Source organism: Rhipicephalus microplus, chromosome 10 (assembly GCF_043290135.1).
Source record: "Rhipicephalus microplus isolate Deutch F79 chromosome 10, USDA_Rmic, whole genome shotgun sequence".
In the NCBI taxonomy this organism is placed as follows: Eukaryota; Metazoa; Arthropoda; class Arachnida; order Ixodida; family Ixodidae; genus Rhipicephalus; species Rhipicephalus microplus.
In genome coordinates this window covers 43,787,367-43,806,076 of record NC_134709.1, presented here as the reverse complement: position 1 = coordinate 43,806,076, position 18,710 = coordinate 43,787,367, and the positions used below count along the sequence as shown (strand labels likewise).

Sequence of the window (18,710 nt, the reverse complement as noted above, 5' to 3'; positions counted from 1 at the left end):
GTTTCTATAGCTGAGGGCTCACTCGGACTTGAACTGATCAACGTTACCGAGCTGGACTCCTGCAGACTTGACTTGCGGCTTCAACCATGTCTAAGCGAGTCAAATCATGAGTGTGTTAGCGTATAATTAGCATTTTCAAGCATGGTGTCAGTGCTGTTTAACACACATATCTCACATAGTCAGTGGTCCACGTGGCACCTTTTGATCTCGTATTTTCGAACAAGTTATCTGCAGTTGCAATCAAGCAAGTACTTTTTATTGAAAGACACAACTCGCACAAGCTATTTTTTTTAATTAAAAGCTTCCTACGATAACATTTACAGAAGGAAGCCAAGGCATCCTACCCTTTCGCTACCTATGCTCCTGATCAATAATTATTGAGCCGGAGTATGAACCATAGTGCGTTGAAGTACATGCAAATAAGTGTGAGTATAAATGTGTGCTAACATTAGGCTGGTAGCAATGCTAAAGTAGATACAATAGGTTGGCAAAAAATGTGGAGCTCATTCAAAATCACTCAAGAAATATTTATTGCATTTAGGGCTCACTTGCACTCATCAAAAATTTGCTCAACCAGTCTCACTCGGATTAAGGCTCATTCTAATTTTTTTTCAACCAGACTCACTAGATTCAGACTCTCCGAAATGTAACCCACCCAGACCTATTCAAGACTCACAACTCGATTCGTGTTTGAGCGAGTAGAATAATGAGCCAGTTGCCCGGTCTTGGTCACATGACTGGTTAGCTACTATTTTAGTTATCCCTATCACTGCCTTTCCAGAAAAACAAAAGCATAAAGCATCTGGAGTGGTCCCAAATAAACAAGACGTGCTGGTACTTTCAATAAACGTTGTTGTGGCTTCCATGTCAGAAAGAGATCATTTATAAAGATGGCTGCTGTGGCCCCCAGACAAATGTTACTAACATTCATGTGCATTCGCATAAAACATCTATGTGACTAGATACACACCAATTGCAACAGCGATGGCACCCCCACGTTTGTTACAACCTCACGATGCCCACAGCGCAATGCACGTGTAAGTGGGAACCATTTGTGCGTCTCCTCACCAGTCTTGCTTCAATTAGTCTAAGCGCAGCACAGCAGTGTTACATTGTGAAGGATATGAAAAGCCCACAGAGCTTGGAGCAGCAAAGTGAAAAGTTCTCCCTGTAGCCGTTCATTATCAGAGAGAGGACTGCCATGTAGTATTAAAAACGCAAGAGGCCTCCCAGATCAATGCATGTGTTCTGCGAGAGGTTGCAGATCGAAAATTGGTGATAAGTCAGATTTCCTGCCTTCAATACAGCCTTAGAACAACAAGTCGGTAAACCTGGTAAATTCCTGCTTTTCACCATCTGGGATGTACCACTATTCATGTATAGAAAGCAAAATCATCAGACTTGTAGATAAAATTTTCAATGACCAATGACTGCGCTCGCCACTATCATCGTACTGCAAGTTTTAACCATTTTGTTAGGTGAACATTGGCCCAATGAAGAGTTTAATGACATATAACGCTTCTGCAGTTGAAGCCATCTAAGTCACAGCCACTGACGAATTCCACCCCACTAAAACTAAGATCTAGGGCACGCCTAAGACATCACCCATTGTTAGAGGTTACACTATGAGGTCGCACTACTTTAGTTTGTGTGTCGTTCCCAGCAAGATATAACCAAAATGTCTATCCAGTTTCAGTACTAAAGACGCCTAGTGTTATGGCAAACTTTTCATCACACATACACTTCCATTTGATATACAAAAATTTGCGTGGAGATTGGTACAGATCTACAACATGGTAATCTAAGATTTCTACAATGTCTATAATTTTACTGTAGTCAGCTATCAAAATATGCACACTGATAGTATTCAATGATGCCAAGCAACCAGCACCCAAACTTCCTGCTTTAATTCATCATCTTTTTAACATCTGGCCAAACTGGTACGAACAGCAAACTAATAGGCTGACAACAAAACTATTCGTGTTCATTGATTGATCTAGGAGTAGAAGTACAGAGATAATTAGACGTATGCTATGGCACACAAGCATTGCTGATTTATGCTTGACTAAGAGAGAAGTTGCTTAAAAGTTTTTCTTTTTTTTATTACTTACTCCAAGCTCATCAGTCTGCAAAAGATACACGTGCAATGTGCATAGATTAAAAGCAGAGAACAAACCAGCCTTACTTAATATGTTATCACTGCAAAGAGCTTGTACAACTTTCCAAAGCAGAAAAAAGTCAAATGTGATTGAAAAACTTCAGTACATACACACAAATAGGTGCCTTGCAACCAACAACAGTTCAAGAAACTTGGACTATCTCCCCGAAGGGAAACCTGATGGGATGCGAAGCAGTAGCGGTGCGCATGGCGTTGACCCTGTTGAAATGGGCATCGACGGGTGCTGCAAGAATGGTTTGAAGCGAAACTCGGTGTAGCGTTTAAGTTGAGTAAACGACGTCGCCATTAGCGAACGCGCTCGGCTTCGCTAACCCTCGCAATGCCCGCGATGGCCAAGTTAGAAGTAATCGCATCGGCAGTAGTTTCAGCAGGTGAAGGAGCATCGTCTTCTGGCGTCCACTCCATCGCAGACAAACGAGCCGAAAGAGTGTTACCACTCGATGTGCACTCGAGCGTTGCGAGCGGTGGAGAGGGTGAAGCAAGAGAGAGGTGGCATGTACGGACATGTTTAAACGTGTACGCTAGGCGTGCGTCAGGTTTATTGCGCGTGAACCGACGAGTCGACGGTATAGAGAGCGGCGGTCGCAACAGCGGAGCGAGTGCGCGGCAGGCGAGGGAGAGAGTGATGTCAGCGTGCACTCAGAGAGGAGTGTGATGCCACTCGTACAGAGAGACAGCGTTACACAGGCTAGTCAAAGAGCTGCTTCACATCTAAAAAGGTGCCCTTGGTTCTTATGATGTTTGTTTGCAGAGCAAGGCCCACTGCATTTTTCAAGATTAAGCCAGGTTTTATATGAAGGATAAATATAAGGAGCTGTTTCAGTACTACGGCTTATCTACTAATAATCTCACTGTACAGCTCAACGATTCAGCATTATAACGGCAAGGCAGCTTCATGAGTATGCATATGAATCATTATGTATTAGGAACAAATAACAAGCTGATGGCACGGTATTGCTACCACCACCACTCTGGCTGTTTCACAGCTATTTTTAAGATAAAATTCAGAAGGTTAGTGATATTAACAACAAAGCAACATTTAAAACAACATTTTACGAGTTCCACACAGAAAAAAACGCACTATTTCTCCAGCTTTTTGCTCGTGCTTAAAGAGATAATGAACAAACTTTTTGCCACCAAGATTTTTAGCCAAATTGAAAGACTAGGCACTGAAATCGATAGACACCTTTCGCGGAGGTAAATATTAATTTTAATGCGCTCCTCACAAACTTCCACGTCTAGCGGCCATGCAGTGCACTAAAGGAGGCAACATTTTGGTAAGTTTCATATGCTGCAAATGGGCACGCAAACAATGCCAGCCGTCGCCCCCATCTCTTAGCTAACCGAACTCCAACTACTGTTTCGGAACCACTGCAAATGGCACTGACAGGCAACAGCACTTCACTAAATGATGGAGAATGCCTCAGCACCTTTGTGGAATGAGGGAAGTGTGATGTAAAAGATAGTGAGAAGGGAAGATGAGGACATTAACTCGTACACCCAGCACGCTCGGCTGCCATCATGATGGCACGGCTCGCGCTGGCGTGCCGCCAAAAATACAGCCAAATGTCCGAAAATAGGTGAAATAAATTGTGTTCATCAAAAGAGTCACTACTTCCAAGTAAAATTTCGATGTTTCTGTCAGTTTTTCTGATTACCATTCAGTATCCCTTTTTTTTCCGATTACCATTCAGTATTCCTTTGAAAATGATCGAGCTTTGCACTTTGGCTCCTCTAGATCTGCATTAATAAAACCTACACTTTTTATGAATTCTAATATTTTATTGTAGTTAGCTATTCAACTTCTCTGTACACAAGTTCGAGTCAGTGGGCAACAAAGATATATATATATATATATTTTTCCTTGGACACTTATAGTTTTTTATGTGCCTTTTTTGGCTAGTCACCTTTGACAAGGATAGAATGACAGGCATCGAGAGTCATTTCATCAAGTGAAGCAAGGACCAGGAACATAACATAGCAAACAAATTTTCATGTACAACTGGCTTTGTTTTAACAGCGCAGCAGAAGGACAAAAACTGATGCCATCTCCAGCTACAGCGGTATCACATGGCTAACACACAAGGAATGTAACGCTCGCTGCAGCTACATACCTGGTGAGAATGGTATGCTCAAGTTCTACACAAAGCCACGGGCAGCCTGAGACAAAGCTGCTTTTCAGGGTTCTTCGAGGTGTTGCCCACAGTCACCAAACTTACTTCTAGAGAAGTATCCACAAAGCATTTTTTTTTTCATGCGATGATATGTAGCAAACCCCCCAATCATCCCCTCCATTCTATAAAGAGTAAAGCTGTGCAAATATTCAAAATTTCGAATATTTTCCTAATAGTGTTCACTATTCGATTCAAATTGCCCTCCAATTTTACTATTCGAAGCAATTCGAACGTCCCAAAGACAAATACAGTCAATGTCAAATTGACAATGACCCCTTCAAATTTTTATTATGCTTCACCCCACCACACTCTCGTGATGCGGCAAAGCTGCCTTTCAACCTCTGCTACATTCGCAAGTGCGTTAAAAAAAAAATAAACTCTGGTTCCAACACGGAGATGATAAATGTGCCATAGCTGGGGGCTCAAATAATGCTCCTTTGGTCCTGAAATATGAGTAGGATGTATGAAATATCACGTGCCAAAAAGTTTTAGCATCCAAAATTTCAGATGTTCTGATACATATATTGACATCTACAGGAGACATTTGGAACTTCCGCCTCAAAACGAGCGCACCCTTATCCACCGCAACAGTTGCGCTTCCAGAGAAATTGAAAGAAGGGGAGAGGCTGAAGTAAATAGCATCTCTGCCATTCCTGTGTAAATTGCTGTTGGAGACACTTTAGTTGTGCCAAATCATGTACATAAATTCAATATGGCCTCTGCATTGCATCATTCTTGATAAGATAGCTATGAAACACCAACTCACCAGCACTTCATCACCCTAGCCAGAATGTTGCTGTTTTATAAGAATGTGCTTGAGAATCCTCTCCAGCTTTTTTTTTTTTTCTTCTGCAGTTTTACTTCGAAGTATTAGAAAAATATCCGATTTTATTTGCACTCACACTTCAATATTCAAATTTGCTTCGCATCCAAAATATTACTACACTCAAGCCTCGTCATAAAGTAACAGGATATAACAAAATAATGGATATAAGGAAGTAAATGAAATTCCACTTGAAAGCTCCATTGAGAACCATGCGTTTTAAACCTCGTTGTAATGAAGTAAAATTGACCGGTAAATGGATATAACAAAAAAATTAGTCTATCAAAAAGTCTATAAAAAAAAGACTGTAGTGTGTTAAGTATATCGTTTTCTGCGGAGTTTGACGCTCATTCGGTGCGGCTCTTTCAAAACTCCTGCGCCGACCTTACAGCCACGCCACGCGCGGCCGAGAGAGCTGTTCTCCTCACACAGCCAGCGGAGAGGATTGAGGAAGCACTCAGCGGCTCACATGACGAAGAAGCAGTGGCGCAGTGCAAAGCGATTTCTCTTTCACTTGCGTGACTTAAAGACAACGGCAACGACGGCATCTCGGCTGCTACCCTCCGCACCGAGAAAGGAGGACTCTCCGCGACAGTTTTCTTTTTTCCTCTCTCTCCGCACGTGCGGCCTTGAAAGGAGAAGGGTCTCTTCGTGAAGAGACAGAAAAGGGCAAAGCGTGGCACAGGCGCGTCGCAGGTCGACATTTGAGAGAGATCAAACAATCCGCCACAGTCTTTTCTTTCCTTTTCTTTTTTTCCTTCTCCGCGCACAGCAATGAGAGGTGCCGCTGTGGAATTGGACATGGTACTGAGAGCATTTTCGGAGCGCGGCATGTTCGAATTAAAGTGCTTGCACATTCGAATTACAGGGCGTTTTCACCCATTAGAATACACATAGCTTTGACGGGACCTCAGCTTGAGTTCAAATTAACCGGAAGTTTGAATTAAGCGTGTTTGAATTGATGAGATTCGACTGTGTTTATTTTCCATCGCACGCGTGGCCACGTAGCGGTACATCGTCCGCGAGGCGGTTTCTTTCTTAGCATGCTTATAGGTGTGTGCCCATCTGAGCATACATTGCCACAAACTGTTATAATCGATATTGTTGCGACATGAAAATAACAGGACACGGGACGCGGGTGCGACCAGGAAAAACAAGGTCTCTATTAACAGAACAAAAGAGCAGCCGCTTCGACGTCGTCTTTCTCGGAGCAACCGTGGGTGCTGTCCACGCTCATCACTTTGTGGTCCTCTTGCCCGGCCTTTAGTCATGACAATATAATGAAATAATGGACATAACGAAATGATTGTGGGTTCTTTTCAACTTCGTTATAACGAGATATGAGAGTATTAGCACAGCTCTAATAAACAGCTTTGTCCTGGCACACCCGCTTATTACTTATTAAATGTCTCCTAAGGTTGCTTTAATTACAGATAATGTCACCTACTGTTGGCAATACATTATAGAAACAGAAACACTTTTTTTTTTCTTTCAACCAATTTCAATTTAATGATTGTGGATGTATGGTGACAGCTGGAGTTAATTCTGTCCCATAGAGTTAATTCTGTCCCAAGTTATGTTTCCAATGAATATTCTAAATCTAAGTGCATTTCATACATTATGACAGCACTGCTCTACAGGTACTTCCTCGCTTTGCTTGTAAAGGGGTTGAGGAGCCGATGCTTCAATACTCACGGTTCCTTCTTCATCAGAAGCACTCCGTTCGTGCGCGGGCACAGGCTGCAACGCCAGTTGCTGCTCCGGTTGCTGCTCACTCGGTAAAGCCGCCGCCGCAGTTTCTGCCTGTGGCTCATCGTTTTCTTCGACTTCAGTGTCCGGGTTATCCGGCTCTGAGCGGACTTCTGCAGCAATTCGACAAAGGCACCACCCACTCAGAACGACAGAAATTTGAGCCAGTCTATAGGAATTGATCATGAGAGAAGGCAAGGAACGCAGGTATGGCAACAAAATAACAGTTGGATTTGAACCCTGGCCCTCTGCATGGGCCTATGAGCTGAAAAAGAAAAACACGGCACCTGTGTCATCTTGGGAGCCTGTACCTTACGACTTGATACGGAATACAATTTCGCTTGCTCCGTGTTGCCACAGTTTGGGCCGCGCAGAAATCAGTAACAGAAATGATTGATTGATATGTGGGGTTTAACGTCCCAAAACCACCATATGATTATGAGAGACGCCGTAATGGAGGGCTCCGAAAATTTCGACCACCTGGGGTTCTTTAACGTGCACCCAAATCTGAGCACACGGGCCTACAACATTTCCGCCTCCATCGGAAATGCAGCCGCCGCAGCCGGGATTCGAACCCGCGACCTGCGGGTCAGCAGCCGAGTACCTTAGCCACAAGACCACGGCGGCGGGGCATCAGTAACAGAAATCAGTGACGGCCTATTTGAAAAGAGCTGCATCAACATTATTTGCATTTGTCAAAACAAACAGCAGACTAATCTAACACGTAATCAGTTACTCAAAGCAGCAATCATAATGATGTGAAAAAAAGCTACACCAATAAGAAAGAAAGAGTTGAAAAACAGGCCAAAGTTGAAATCACCTGACGACACGCTTTGGTCATCTTCATTTTCATCAGGTGGCTCGTCACCACGGTCAGTCCACACTTCGACCACGCTAGAGACGTCGAGCTGTTCGGCTTCTGAGAGCACTTGAACGGACGAGGAGTCCGAGTCGCCTAAGTCTTCCTGCAAAATGGCAACAATCAGTGGTATTCACGCACGGTCTAGTAGTACACAGGTGAGCGACAGATTCAAATTCACTCTGAAAGACTTTTCAAGCTTACTAAAAAATTCCGGTCATACAGACAAGGCTCCTGCAAACATCGGAGCCTAATATCGCACTTCATTTAGCGGGAAAGCCAGACTACTGTGCGAAGATCAACTTTCACTTCTTTGATTACGATGCACCGTCATCGGCCCGCAGCTACGAAACTTGCGTATTTTGAATTCTACCATTGCTATTCCAGGGGAAAGTTTAAGGAGCGTATGAGAGGGAAATGATGCAACAGAAAAAGCTGAGTGTCAATTGCAGTGAGAGTCAGTCGGCCCGCATGACTGTGACGGTGACAAACGCTTTTTACTCACATCCTAATAGAAGTGCTTCACTACTGCGCTGCATAACGAGGTAAATTCTGCATTCCTTTTCCTTCAGAGGGTCTGTGCTCGGCTAGCATCACTACACCACACACCACTCTGCTCCAGTAAGCTATGCACGCTAACGAACCACTGTGCTTAGCTACCAGTTGGATAGCAATGGGAGAACTCGAAATATGCCGGAGACACAAGCAGGCCCTACGAGCACTGGCCGATTTCTTGATTGTTATTAAGCTTGTTGTAGTAATCTTAGTGCCAACTTTTAGTCGCATAATCAGATATTGGACATTTCCTCAATACCGCAAAGACCAAAAGGTATATCACCATAATCCTTCCAGTCTCTACAGACAGATGACCGCCAAGTGTTTCATTTCTTTCTACATCACGTACAGTGGCAGCCGGCGTACTAGATGCACACTCAAGTAATGCATGCCTGAGTCAGTTAACTTGTAAAAACGCCAAGCATGCACGGAGAGCACAGCACAGTCACAGCGAAAGCTGGAAGAGCACCATTTCTAGAAACTATTGCAAACTCTCTAGGGGTTACTACTAATACAAGTACGCTTGCAAGGTACCCAGTACTCCATTGATTGATTTGGTGGTCGATGAAGATGAAGAACAAGGGCTGTGCCCTTTGCAATGCGCTGGAAGCATTCAACACCCCACTTGTAATGCAGTTCATATTGTGTGACGCCTGGTCGTTATCTTATTCTTCTGCCATGTTATATTGCATATGTTAACATGGTTTCTTCCCGACATGACACTTGTATAGGGTTTTTGGCACATAAGCATGGCTCAGAGGTAGAATACTAGGCTGGCACGAAGAAGACCCAGGTTAAAACTCCATGCAATCCTGGATATTTTTTTTTCTGATTTCGGTGTTTTTTTTTTTTTTAGTAATTTGTGCAATATCTCTTACGAACACCAGTGGACAACTACAGCCCCCTTGTTGTGATCTCATACCAGCGTTCACTGTTTGTTTCAAGTCTAAACTCAGCTTAAGCTCAGCACAAATGTATGCTCCACCCACAAAAACCACGTGCGCATGCCGTGCGCATGCCGTTCACATGCGAAAGGTAGTTATGCTGGCTGGTTTACCCTTGAATCGTAAGCACTTTTTCTCGACTGATTTTGATTTAGATACGCACTGTAATGGTGTTTATTGAACGCTGGCATAAGAGTCAACTGGTGGCTCAATCAACGTCTGAAGTCACAGACACCATGAGAGAGGGCAGCGCGATAGCAATGCGCGGTAGAGGCTGACCCACTAAATGCCACTGGAGAGGGTGCTCCACTATAGCATTCCTCTTCGCTACAGCATACGAAGAATTAAAGATCGATCATTACTCTTTCGAACATTACGTTTGGCTGAGAACCAATGTCAATAACGCTGACAAAATTTGCTAGGGCATTCAAGTTTCCAAACTAAGACCAACGTTGAAGAGCACTAACAGACAACACGCAAAGTTTCCCTTTGTATGTTCAACCTGCGACAACCAGAAACTAATATGTGCCTCTACATATGGAAAAGCGAACTATCTGAAACAATCACTCGCTCGATGTCGTGCAATAAAGTTCTGCTTGATGGAGCATTAAAGGAACACTAAAGTGAAACACTGAAATGGTTTAGATTGATAAAGTGTTCTTCGGGAACTCTAATCTCATTAATATTACACCATCAGAAGCTTATTCATAGAGGATGAAATTAACATCCAAATACTATTTCTAAATTTCGTGCCGAAACTTGAGTTCATGACGTAACGAATTTCAAAACGTATTTGTCAAAATTTGTCGGCATTGGCTCGATAGAATTTCCCAAAATTTGATAACCTCTGGCTTCATCAGCAGACATTGTGCTTCATTATTACCTATTAGGAGCTACGTAGGCCTTAGTAAATACCGCCAGAATTTATGACATCACACAGTTTACTGCAGGAATTTCATGATGGCAATGCCACCCGCATTGTCTCTATGCACGTTTTCTTGCTTACCGAACATCTTCTCATGGCGAATGCGGTGATTTCTGAATTGTGAAAAGGTAATTTACTATTATTAAGAAAAATGTTTTCCTCCTTAGTGTCCCTTTATTACAATTTCTCTCCGAGGGAGGGACAGTCATGGCTGTGGGCAGAGCTGGTACTTTTTCTCGGGATTTAACTGCCTATATAGATATTGCAAGACGGCACCACCGCACTATCAAAGATGAATGTTTTCACTTTTTAAGGCGAAATCCTTAGATACTTCACCAATTGAGAAAACTGACCAAAGTCCCACATCGGCGGCGTCAACCCGAACGATGCAAAATATAATCAGATGATGACGCGGCCATACAACGTCATAATGACCTTATGGAGCGCTAAAATTTGTGACGTAATCATGACATCGCTATAATGTCAGGTAACGTCACATCACCTACCCCATGGTGACGTTATCACAACATCATTGCTTGCTCAAAAGTGAGTCATTCCCGATGGAAGTGCAAAACAAGATGGAAGGCAAGAAGCTTGCAATGCCTGCTATCCTGAAGGCATCACAAAAACACGTTAGTTGCAGAAAGACTTCAGAGGGAGGCGATGGAGGTTCCAATACGGCAGCTTTTAAGAAAAAGAAGGAGAATATGAATTTCACCTTCGAGATGAATGCATCAGGCGGGTGCATAAGGAACACCATCAGTTTCTTCCTACCATTGGTGAAATACGACGCAGTCGCACCACCAAAACAGCAAAATTGTTTCTGCAACTAGCACATTCCGCACTTACGAGGTCGCTCATGTTGCCGACGCCCACTTGCAGGTGGATGAGATTGGAGCTGTCGGTCGTGTATTCTTCGGAGTCGGAGAAGAGGTCCTGGTCGTTGTCCGACAAATCTGTGCTGCTGTCCTGCTCGTTGCTCACTGTTCTATCACTGTCCGAGATCGACGCATCTGTGTTCCACTGGCTGCCCTCATCCTCAGAGTCGCCGGAGAGCTCCACAACGGACATCTCAATGTCAGAGGACCTGCGTTAAGAGAAAAAAATGCGACACACTTCACAGTGTACTCCAAAGAGGCATCAGCAATGACAGCATACTTTTTACGACTTTGGCAGTACCATTTATAGTCGAATACAACTTCAGAAGTCTACAGCAATTTCTCCTCAAAGGCAGATGCACACAAGCCTGCAGCAATGGGCGTGTACTCCCGACTGACGTGATAAGCCATACGGCTGGGGATTCAGCCTTCAGAAAGCAATGCCACGTGCATGAGCTGGGCCACTACTTTAGTGGCAGGGACAATTGACTGCAAAGCTTCAGTAGTCTGGGTGGATCCTCTATGCACTTTTTAAAGGGCCAGTAAACAACCAAGAGGTGCAAAAATTGTTATAAATTATATGTGCACTATTGCTTTGTGTACATGCTGCCACAAGAATTTCGCTAATATGTGATATATTAAGGAAGTTATAGGGGTTAGAACATCGGTTCTAGCCGGTTTCAAATTTCCGCATGGCCTTGCCACTTTTCTCCCTCATAGGGAGGAGAAGGTGTGTCGAGCTCGAGAGGTTTACCAGGCTTAGGAATGAGGACGACAGAGGCCATTCACCACTCCTGCGGCATCTGCCCCGACTCCCAAACCTGGTTGACCTCATCAGTTAGTACCTCAAGAGATCTATCGTCCAAATTTTTAAGTAACTTGTTAGTAATACCATTTGGCCCAGGAGCCTACTTCCCGTTAAGACCAAAAAGGACAGCCCTGACCTCTGCTACGCTAAAGGGGGAGTCCAGCTCCGCCTTCTCAGCAATCTGGGTAGTCTGCCCCGTGGAAGCCTTCAGGGGCAGGTACCTATTGGCCAACTGTTGCAAGATGTGATCATCGGAGAGCCCAGCAGACCTTTCTTGTGAATGAGACGGTCAGCAGTGTGTCTCTGATTAGCTTTAGTTTGCCTATCTCCTAGGAGATGCTTGAGAATGTTCCACTTAGCCCCTGATCGCATCTGCCCGTCAACAGCATTACAGACCTCATCCCATTGTTGTCTGGCTAGGGTATGGCTGTATGATTCAATCTCTTTATTGAGTAAAGCAATTTTCCTTCTGAGCCGCCTGTTGAGTCACTAGCCTAGCTAGGCAACTGTCCATGCGATCCGTTTTAATATCCATGAGCACCACCTTAGTGACAGTTTTAATGTCTGCCTTAAGCTGCTCGAATAGCTGGCCAAGGTCATCGTTGTTATTTTCATTCCACTTTCGAATTTCTCGAAAGGCGCCCCAATCAACAACTTTGAAAACCCGCGGCAGCGGTGCCTTAACCTCGAGAGAGACCGACACAATGAAATGGTCGCTCCCCAAGTTCTCATGCAAGTTCTGCCGGAGGGGGAGCTCGACGTTCCTGACAAAAGCCAAGTCTGGCGCGGTGTCCCTCACTACAGAATTGCCCAGACGAGTGGCAAAGTTGTGATCAGTAACAAGTAACAGGCTGAGATTATTAGTATGCTGCAGAAGCGCCGTCCCCTCAGCCGGGTTACGAATATAGCCCCATCGAAATCGCCAGCTACTGTAAACGGAGCCGAGCCGGCGATTTTGGAGGCTTTGCACAGAAGCGCATTGAAAGTTTCCCGAGTGTCTGATGGTGAGCTATAAACGTTCAGTATGAAGAGGTGCTCTTTAAGCCGAGAGTTTGGAATTAACTAAATAAATAGAGTTTGGAATTAACTAAATAAATATGTGTTTTACCTTTAAATCCAGATGTACATTGCAAACCTCAAAAGAGAACTCTTTGGAAACAAGAGTGGTGACCCCTCCTTTTCCTTCCCCCCAGCACGCCACGGAGCGATAACCACGGAGGGTCATTTCTGCTTTAAGGGTCTCCTGGAGCAGTATTATGGCTGGCTTATTCACCTGCGAGCTAATGAACTGCTGCAAGACTGCCTTCTTCCTGAGGTAGGTCATGCAATTCTATTGCCAAATCTGTAACTCCTTATTTTCCTGCGCCATGATTTCTACTTAAGTTTTGTTCCACCACTTCCACCCTTGTAGAGAGGGTCTGGATGACAGAGATCACACCAACGATGGCATCCTTAATTTCGCGGACCACTCCTGTAATTTCTTGTTTAAAGTCGCTGAGCTCCTTCTCGAAATCTACCGGAGAGTCAGCGGCCTTTCTCTTATTGCCTCTAGGTTGCGCGTCTGCCTGCTGAACATTCACTGCCGCGTCCACCATGCGTCCACGCTGTCTAAGCTCCTCAACTAGAGCTTTAATCTCCTGAAGCTCACTCCTCAGAGTTGCCTTCTCACGCTCTATCAGCAGTATCCTAGCGGTATCTTGCAATGGCAGCTGGCGCTGCACGATAGTGCGAGACTCACGTTGGTGACCCACTCGATCAGCCCAGGTAGGTCCATGCTGAATCCGGACACAGGAGGCCGACTGATTCCTCGAGCGAGAGTGGTGACCCGCACCCCACCCAGGGGTACCAGATTCAACCCCCTGGTTGAACCAAGACCCGTCTGCTTGCTGTGGCACGAACTCCCCAAGCTGCTTGTTTGCTCTTCTACGCCAAATGATGTAAGGGACCTGGTACCTGCTTTTGCAGGCCCGATCCGCCGTCGGATGTGCTCCTCCACAGATGGAGCACGTTGGCTGGCAGGTGTGATTTTCAGGTGATAAGACCCCCCCAGTTCCGGCAGCTGATAACGGTAGGAGTAGGACTAACATCCGAGCGATTGCCCAACTTACCGCAGGTTCGACAGGCGTCAATCTGTCGTCGGTAGACGGTGCGCCGAATCAAGGTTGTCCCACACATAGCGCAGTTTGGAACTTTCATTCTGTCAAACAGGATTATTACCGTCCGCCCTTTGCTTGATGTGCTGTACTCTAAGAACTTTCAGATTTCTTGCGTGCACGAAGAGCTCGCCAAGCCAGTCGTCAGAGAGGTCAGGGTCACAAAGTTCACACTTTGTGGAGCTTTTCTCCCACCCGAATTCCCTTCACTTTAGCATAAGATTCCGTGTTCCCAGCGTGCAGCGTGCTGATCACAAAAAGTTCTGCGTTTGAATAGCACGAACAATACCCTCTTCAGCCTGCAGCGGGCCAAGACAAGCAACCATCACCAAAGCTTCGGTAACCTTCAGTCAACTGACCTTGCGCACGACCATTCCTCCTTTGGGGCGGACGACAACCCGGTAGTGATCTTTAGGCAGTCGCGGCAGACGCGGCGCGGCGATGAGCTTGTTTATCGGCCCCTTCGGGTGCACTGGGCGGTTGGCACTATTGCTGGCATTAGGGCCAGGGACATGTCTCTTGCCTGGACATGTCTTCGCTGAAAACCATGTCCTCGAGCGGCATCTTCGCAGCGTCTCACTTGGCAGGTCAAGCCGAGCGCCACCGTGGCACGGGGCGAAAAACTCCAATAAAAAGGCGAAAACATGGCCTAGCCGCACAAATCGGGTATCCACTTGATCCTCGAGATGAAGTCAGACGACGCGTAGGTGCCACCACCATGTCGTCTTAGCAAAGCGTTGAAAACACTTGCCTTTTCGTGCAAGCATTGCATCGTCTAGAATTACTTATGTATGCCTTTTCTAGTAAAGAGACACACATACAGAATATTGACGTGTTGTTATGGCGCATCAGATATGCGCAATAATTGCTTTTTAATTGACAATCGCATAAGTATGAACGCTAAATCATGAGCAATATTGGTGGGCACTGGGGATAAGGTCGGCCTTTTGTGGTGTCATTTGGTGCCATTTAAGGTATCACTTAGGGTGGACAAACAGACAAATGTACAGATAGGCAGACAGACAGCCAGACAGACCAAAATTTTTGCCTCGAAGGTTCCTATGAAAGAATCGTCTTAAAAAAATTCTTCAGAATGATGTCACAATGAACAATAACAAAGGTGGCAGTGCAAGAAACCATGGGTGCCCCACAAATAAAATTAAAAAATATCTTCTCCTCTCCGGGCCTTTCTACATTGTTCAGCTCCTTGAATGTTTGCTGTGACATATTCATCAGCTCGTCTGCTTTCCACTCTTCCCCCCTGCATGACCAGGAAGAGCACCAGGCCAAAATAAGAGACGAGTTGACGAACGGAGCATAAAGAAGAAAAAATCAAAACGAGCAAACCCCTCAAAATCATCAAATGCATGCAGCTCCCTTATGGCACCATTTCGAAACATTCTCACGCCAGCACGCTTGTTCAATACTCATGCACTATTGAAACACTACACCTAAACTTCAACCTCTCGGTCGTTTAGGGGTTCTTTAAAAGCTGCGCACTTCAGCATGGAGCTCTCGCCAAACAATCAAACATTAAACTTCAAAGCAAGACTAATATTCAATCAAACATTAAACTTCGAAGCAAGACTAATATTTGGCAGAATTCCTGTCGCATCTTATGCCGTTTGTTTAGAAGGAAAGTTGGCCACCATATTTCCTCTTCCGGCCTCGGAAAGTTCTGGTGAGTCACTTTGTCCTCGGCTTGGACATGCTTTCTTTAGTTAGGACAAAGGACGGGCTTCGCGTTGTTATCAGTGTTGGAACTTTCATTCCGTCAAACAGGATGATTACCGTCGGCCTTTGCTTGATGCGCCATACTCCAACAACTTTCAGATTTCTTGCCTGCACGAAGAGCTCGCTAAGCCAGTCGTCAGAAAGATCAGGGTCAATACCCCGAACAACTCCCATGCACGTATGCCCGGGCGGCGTCAGCTAAGTTCACACTTCGAGGAGCTTTTCTTCCATCCGAACTTGCTCCACTTTAGCGTAGGATTCCGAGTTTCCAGGGTGCGGCGTGCTGATCACAAAAATGTTCTGCGTTTCGTTAGCACAAACAATATCTGCAAAAGTATGGTACCCCACAGCCGAGTGTACGATTAGTTTTAGCCTTTACGCTTATTTATGAATTAGACTTACTGCAAGGACGAAGGCTGTTGTTTCCAGAAACCCCGTAAATCACATGCAAGTGGCGCTCATTACACGGAAGTCAGTTTATGTGATGCATGAGGTTGCAAAACCTACAAGGTTACCATTCATGTTGAGAGGCTCACAAGATTGAGACAGAATTCATTATGCTACTCTCTTTAGCATACCGATTAGGAAATATACAAGCGATAGCTGTGGATGCAATAATTTCATTCACTTTTCTTCCGAGCTTCGCTGAGGCTTGATGGTTATGGTATTGTGCTTCTGAAGTCGAGGGCTTGATAAAGACAGGATCCATTCTCCAGGTAACCGTTGGAGTACCCCATATATTCAGAATTTATGTGCAGCCATCGTCAACATACAGTTTCTGCACTGTGAACACAAGTTTTTTTCCTCCTTCCCCTTCCCCTGAGACAATGGCAGCCTAAGGGTTTAATGTAAAAGAGCCAATACTACAAATACTTATCAAGAAAAATTTTTCTATCCTTGTTAGCTAAGCAAGTTTGAAATCATAAACACGTAAAAGAGCAGATGGACTGCGTAATTCTAAGCTTTTGAAAACTTCGATGTTTCACACATAAATCAGCCGCTGTTGCTTCAAGCATGTCGCAATGGCTAATATTTGGGAGGCTGTTTGCAGTTACAAACATTTTTTTAAACATTTTTTTAAATGATCTCACAGCATTGGCTTGAGTGCCCACTGCTTACATTCAAAACATGACGGGTACTCACATTTGGAGGCAATTTTTTTTTTTTTTTCAGGCTCTTGTCCTGAATTAGGGGCAAGAAGATGTTTGGCATTTAGGATTGCACTGTACTTTGGCGAAAAAGAAAAAAACAAAACGGAACAAAATTCATGTACACTCAAAGGACAAGAACATTTTTACATCCGAGGTATTGCCTGTTCAGACGGTTTCCACAGCAGTGTAGTGCCCCAAATTTAATACCACATTGAGAAGCCCTTATATTTGGAGTGACAATTCGGAAGTTTAACCTTACAATCAGACTCACTCAACTATTTTCAAGATCGTACACAAAACTAATAGAAGCCCAACCGACAACAGCAAGATAAAAAAAAGTAACTTCTGAGCTAGTTGTTGAAAAAAGAAAAAAGAGAGGCTGCCGTAAGAATATTCGACAGCAAACAGCATACCACACATTCTATCAGTAGCCAATACGAAACTCCTAGCATCTTCAACAGCCCCAACATTGACTATTCAACGTTTTCCGATGAGGACGTGCAGAAACATATAACTGAAGCTAATTGTTTGCTACTGCTTTGGCACTTTCAATTCTAAATCCGTACATTTTGAATTCTTAAGCGTACGAAAGGCCACCATAAATATGCCAGCGTAAGCTTCAACTGAAGTAATGGTGCACTTTAATTTACTTACTCTTTTCTTCACAGGGCCAAAGCCCCTTAGCGGACAGCGCATTGATGAAAGCGCCCGGAACGCTAATAATCGCTAAACATCAGGCGACGAAGCTAAGCGCGTCAGCACTTTACGCGATATTTTTAACATTAGGTGGGCACCGAGCCGCAACGTTTCATCAACTTGCGCACGAATACAAACAGCAGCAAAACAAACTAACATATACGAAAACACCGGTTACCATAAATGATAGCACTTCATAAACAAAACCGAACGTACGGGATAACAGTGCACACAGTATACGGGAGCGGTCACTTTTCTTTGTTTTTTGAACCAGTAGTGGACCTCCTAAGGCGCATAGGTATCCAGAGGTACTGGGAAACGAAGCCTCGTGTATTTCACACGAGTTTTTATGACGAATGCACGTAACAGCGGCACAGTTTGGAGTTAGAACTAGGGAATGGATATATAAGCGGCACCAGCAAGCAAAACGATTGACCACTTGTAGCTCAACAGTGGAGTGGGCTAGTGGCGAAGGCTCGAGTCAAACCACACGAGAAGAACTTGAACACTTTTGCAGACAAATGCAACACGGCGGTAAATGGACAATCACTTTTAGTTACCTGTTTCGCAAGTGAAGCAGGCAGAGGGCTAGTCAGCTGTACATGACGGGACGATCTTCTTCAGCATCTACGCGGGCGGCGCGAAAGGGCAATCTTATTTACCTGCATGAAGTGAAGTGCACCGGAATTTCAACGCTGAAATTGACTGAAATTTCCAGTCGAGTTAAGGATAACCCCGGAGAGCGCAAGTTGCGAACGGAAAATGCGATATTCGGGTCCGTCAACTCTCGGCGAGAGTTAACGAGATTGCTGCAACGGGCGCTTTGCGACGGCAAGCGCCTGAACGCGGCTACAAGGATTAGCGGGTGATTGACTGAATATCGAATTTCCAGGGTGGTGCACCTTTTTGCTTGATCGATCGACGACTTCACGCAAAATTAGCAGCTCAAAACAACTCTTGTTTCAACTCGGCGCGTACTAAAGCGAGAACCAAACTCAGCAGGCCTGGCGCATGGTTGCCTGATGTGACACGCAGCCTGTGGCTGCGTTTATCGGAACACTCCTTTCGCTTTGCAGCAGGAT

The 18,710-nt window shown here is 44.8% G+C and overlaps 1 protein-coding gene across 3 annotated transcripts in view; it reads right to left on the bottom strand.

The window, feature by feature from the left end:
• Positions 1-18,326, bottom strand: part of LOC119181222 (E3 ubiquitin-protein ligase rfwd3.S) — a 40,721-nt gene extending 22,395 nt beyond the window's left edge. The window contains exons 1-4 of one of the 3 annotated variants that reach the window (XM_037432402.2): positions 18,189-18,326; positions 11,058-11,295; positions 7,746-7,890; positions 6,872-7,038 (exon numbers count right to left, since the gene is read on the bottom strand). In XM_037432402.2, coding sequence (XP_037288299.2) covers positions 6,872-7,038; positions 7,746-7,890; positions 11,058-11,279 — 534 coding nt within the window. In that variant the 5' untranslated portion in view covers positions 11,280-11,295; positions 18,189-18,326. Of the gene's footprint in view, positions 1-6,871; positions 7,039-7,745; positions 7,891-11,057; positions 11,296-16,924; positions 16,967-17,844; positions 17,931-18,188 lie in introns of those variants that run through there. The other 2 variants (XM_075875567.1, XM_075875566.1) reach the window with 2 other exon arrangements.
• Positions 18,327-18,710: the final 384 nt, after the last annotated feature.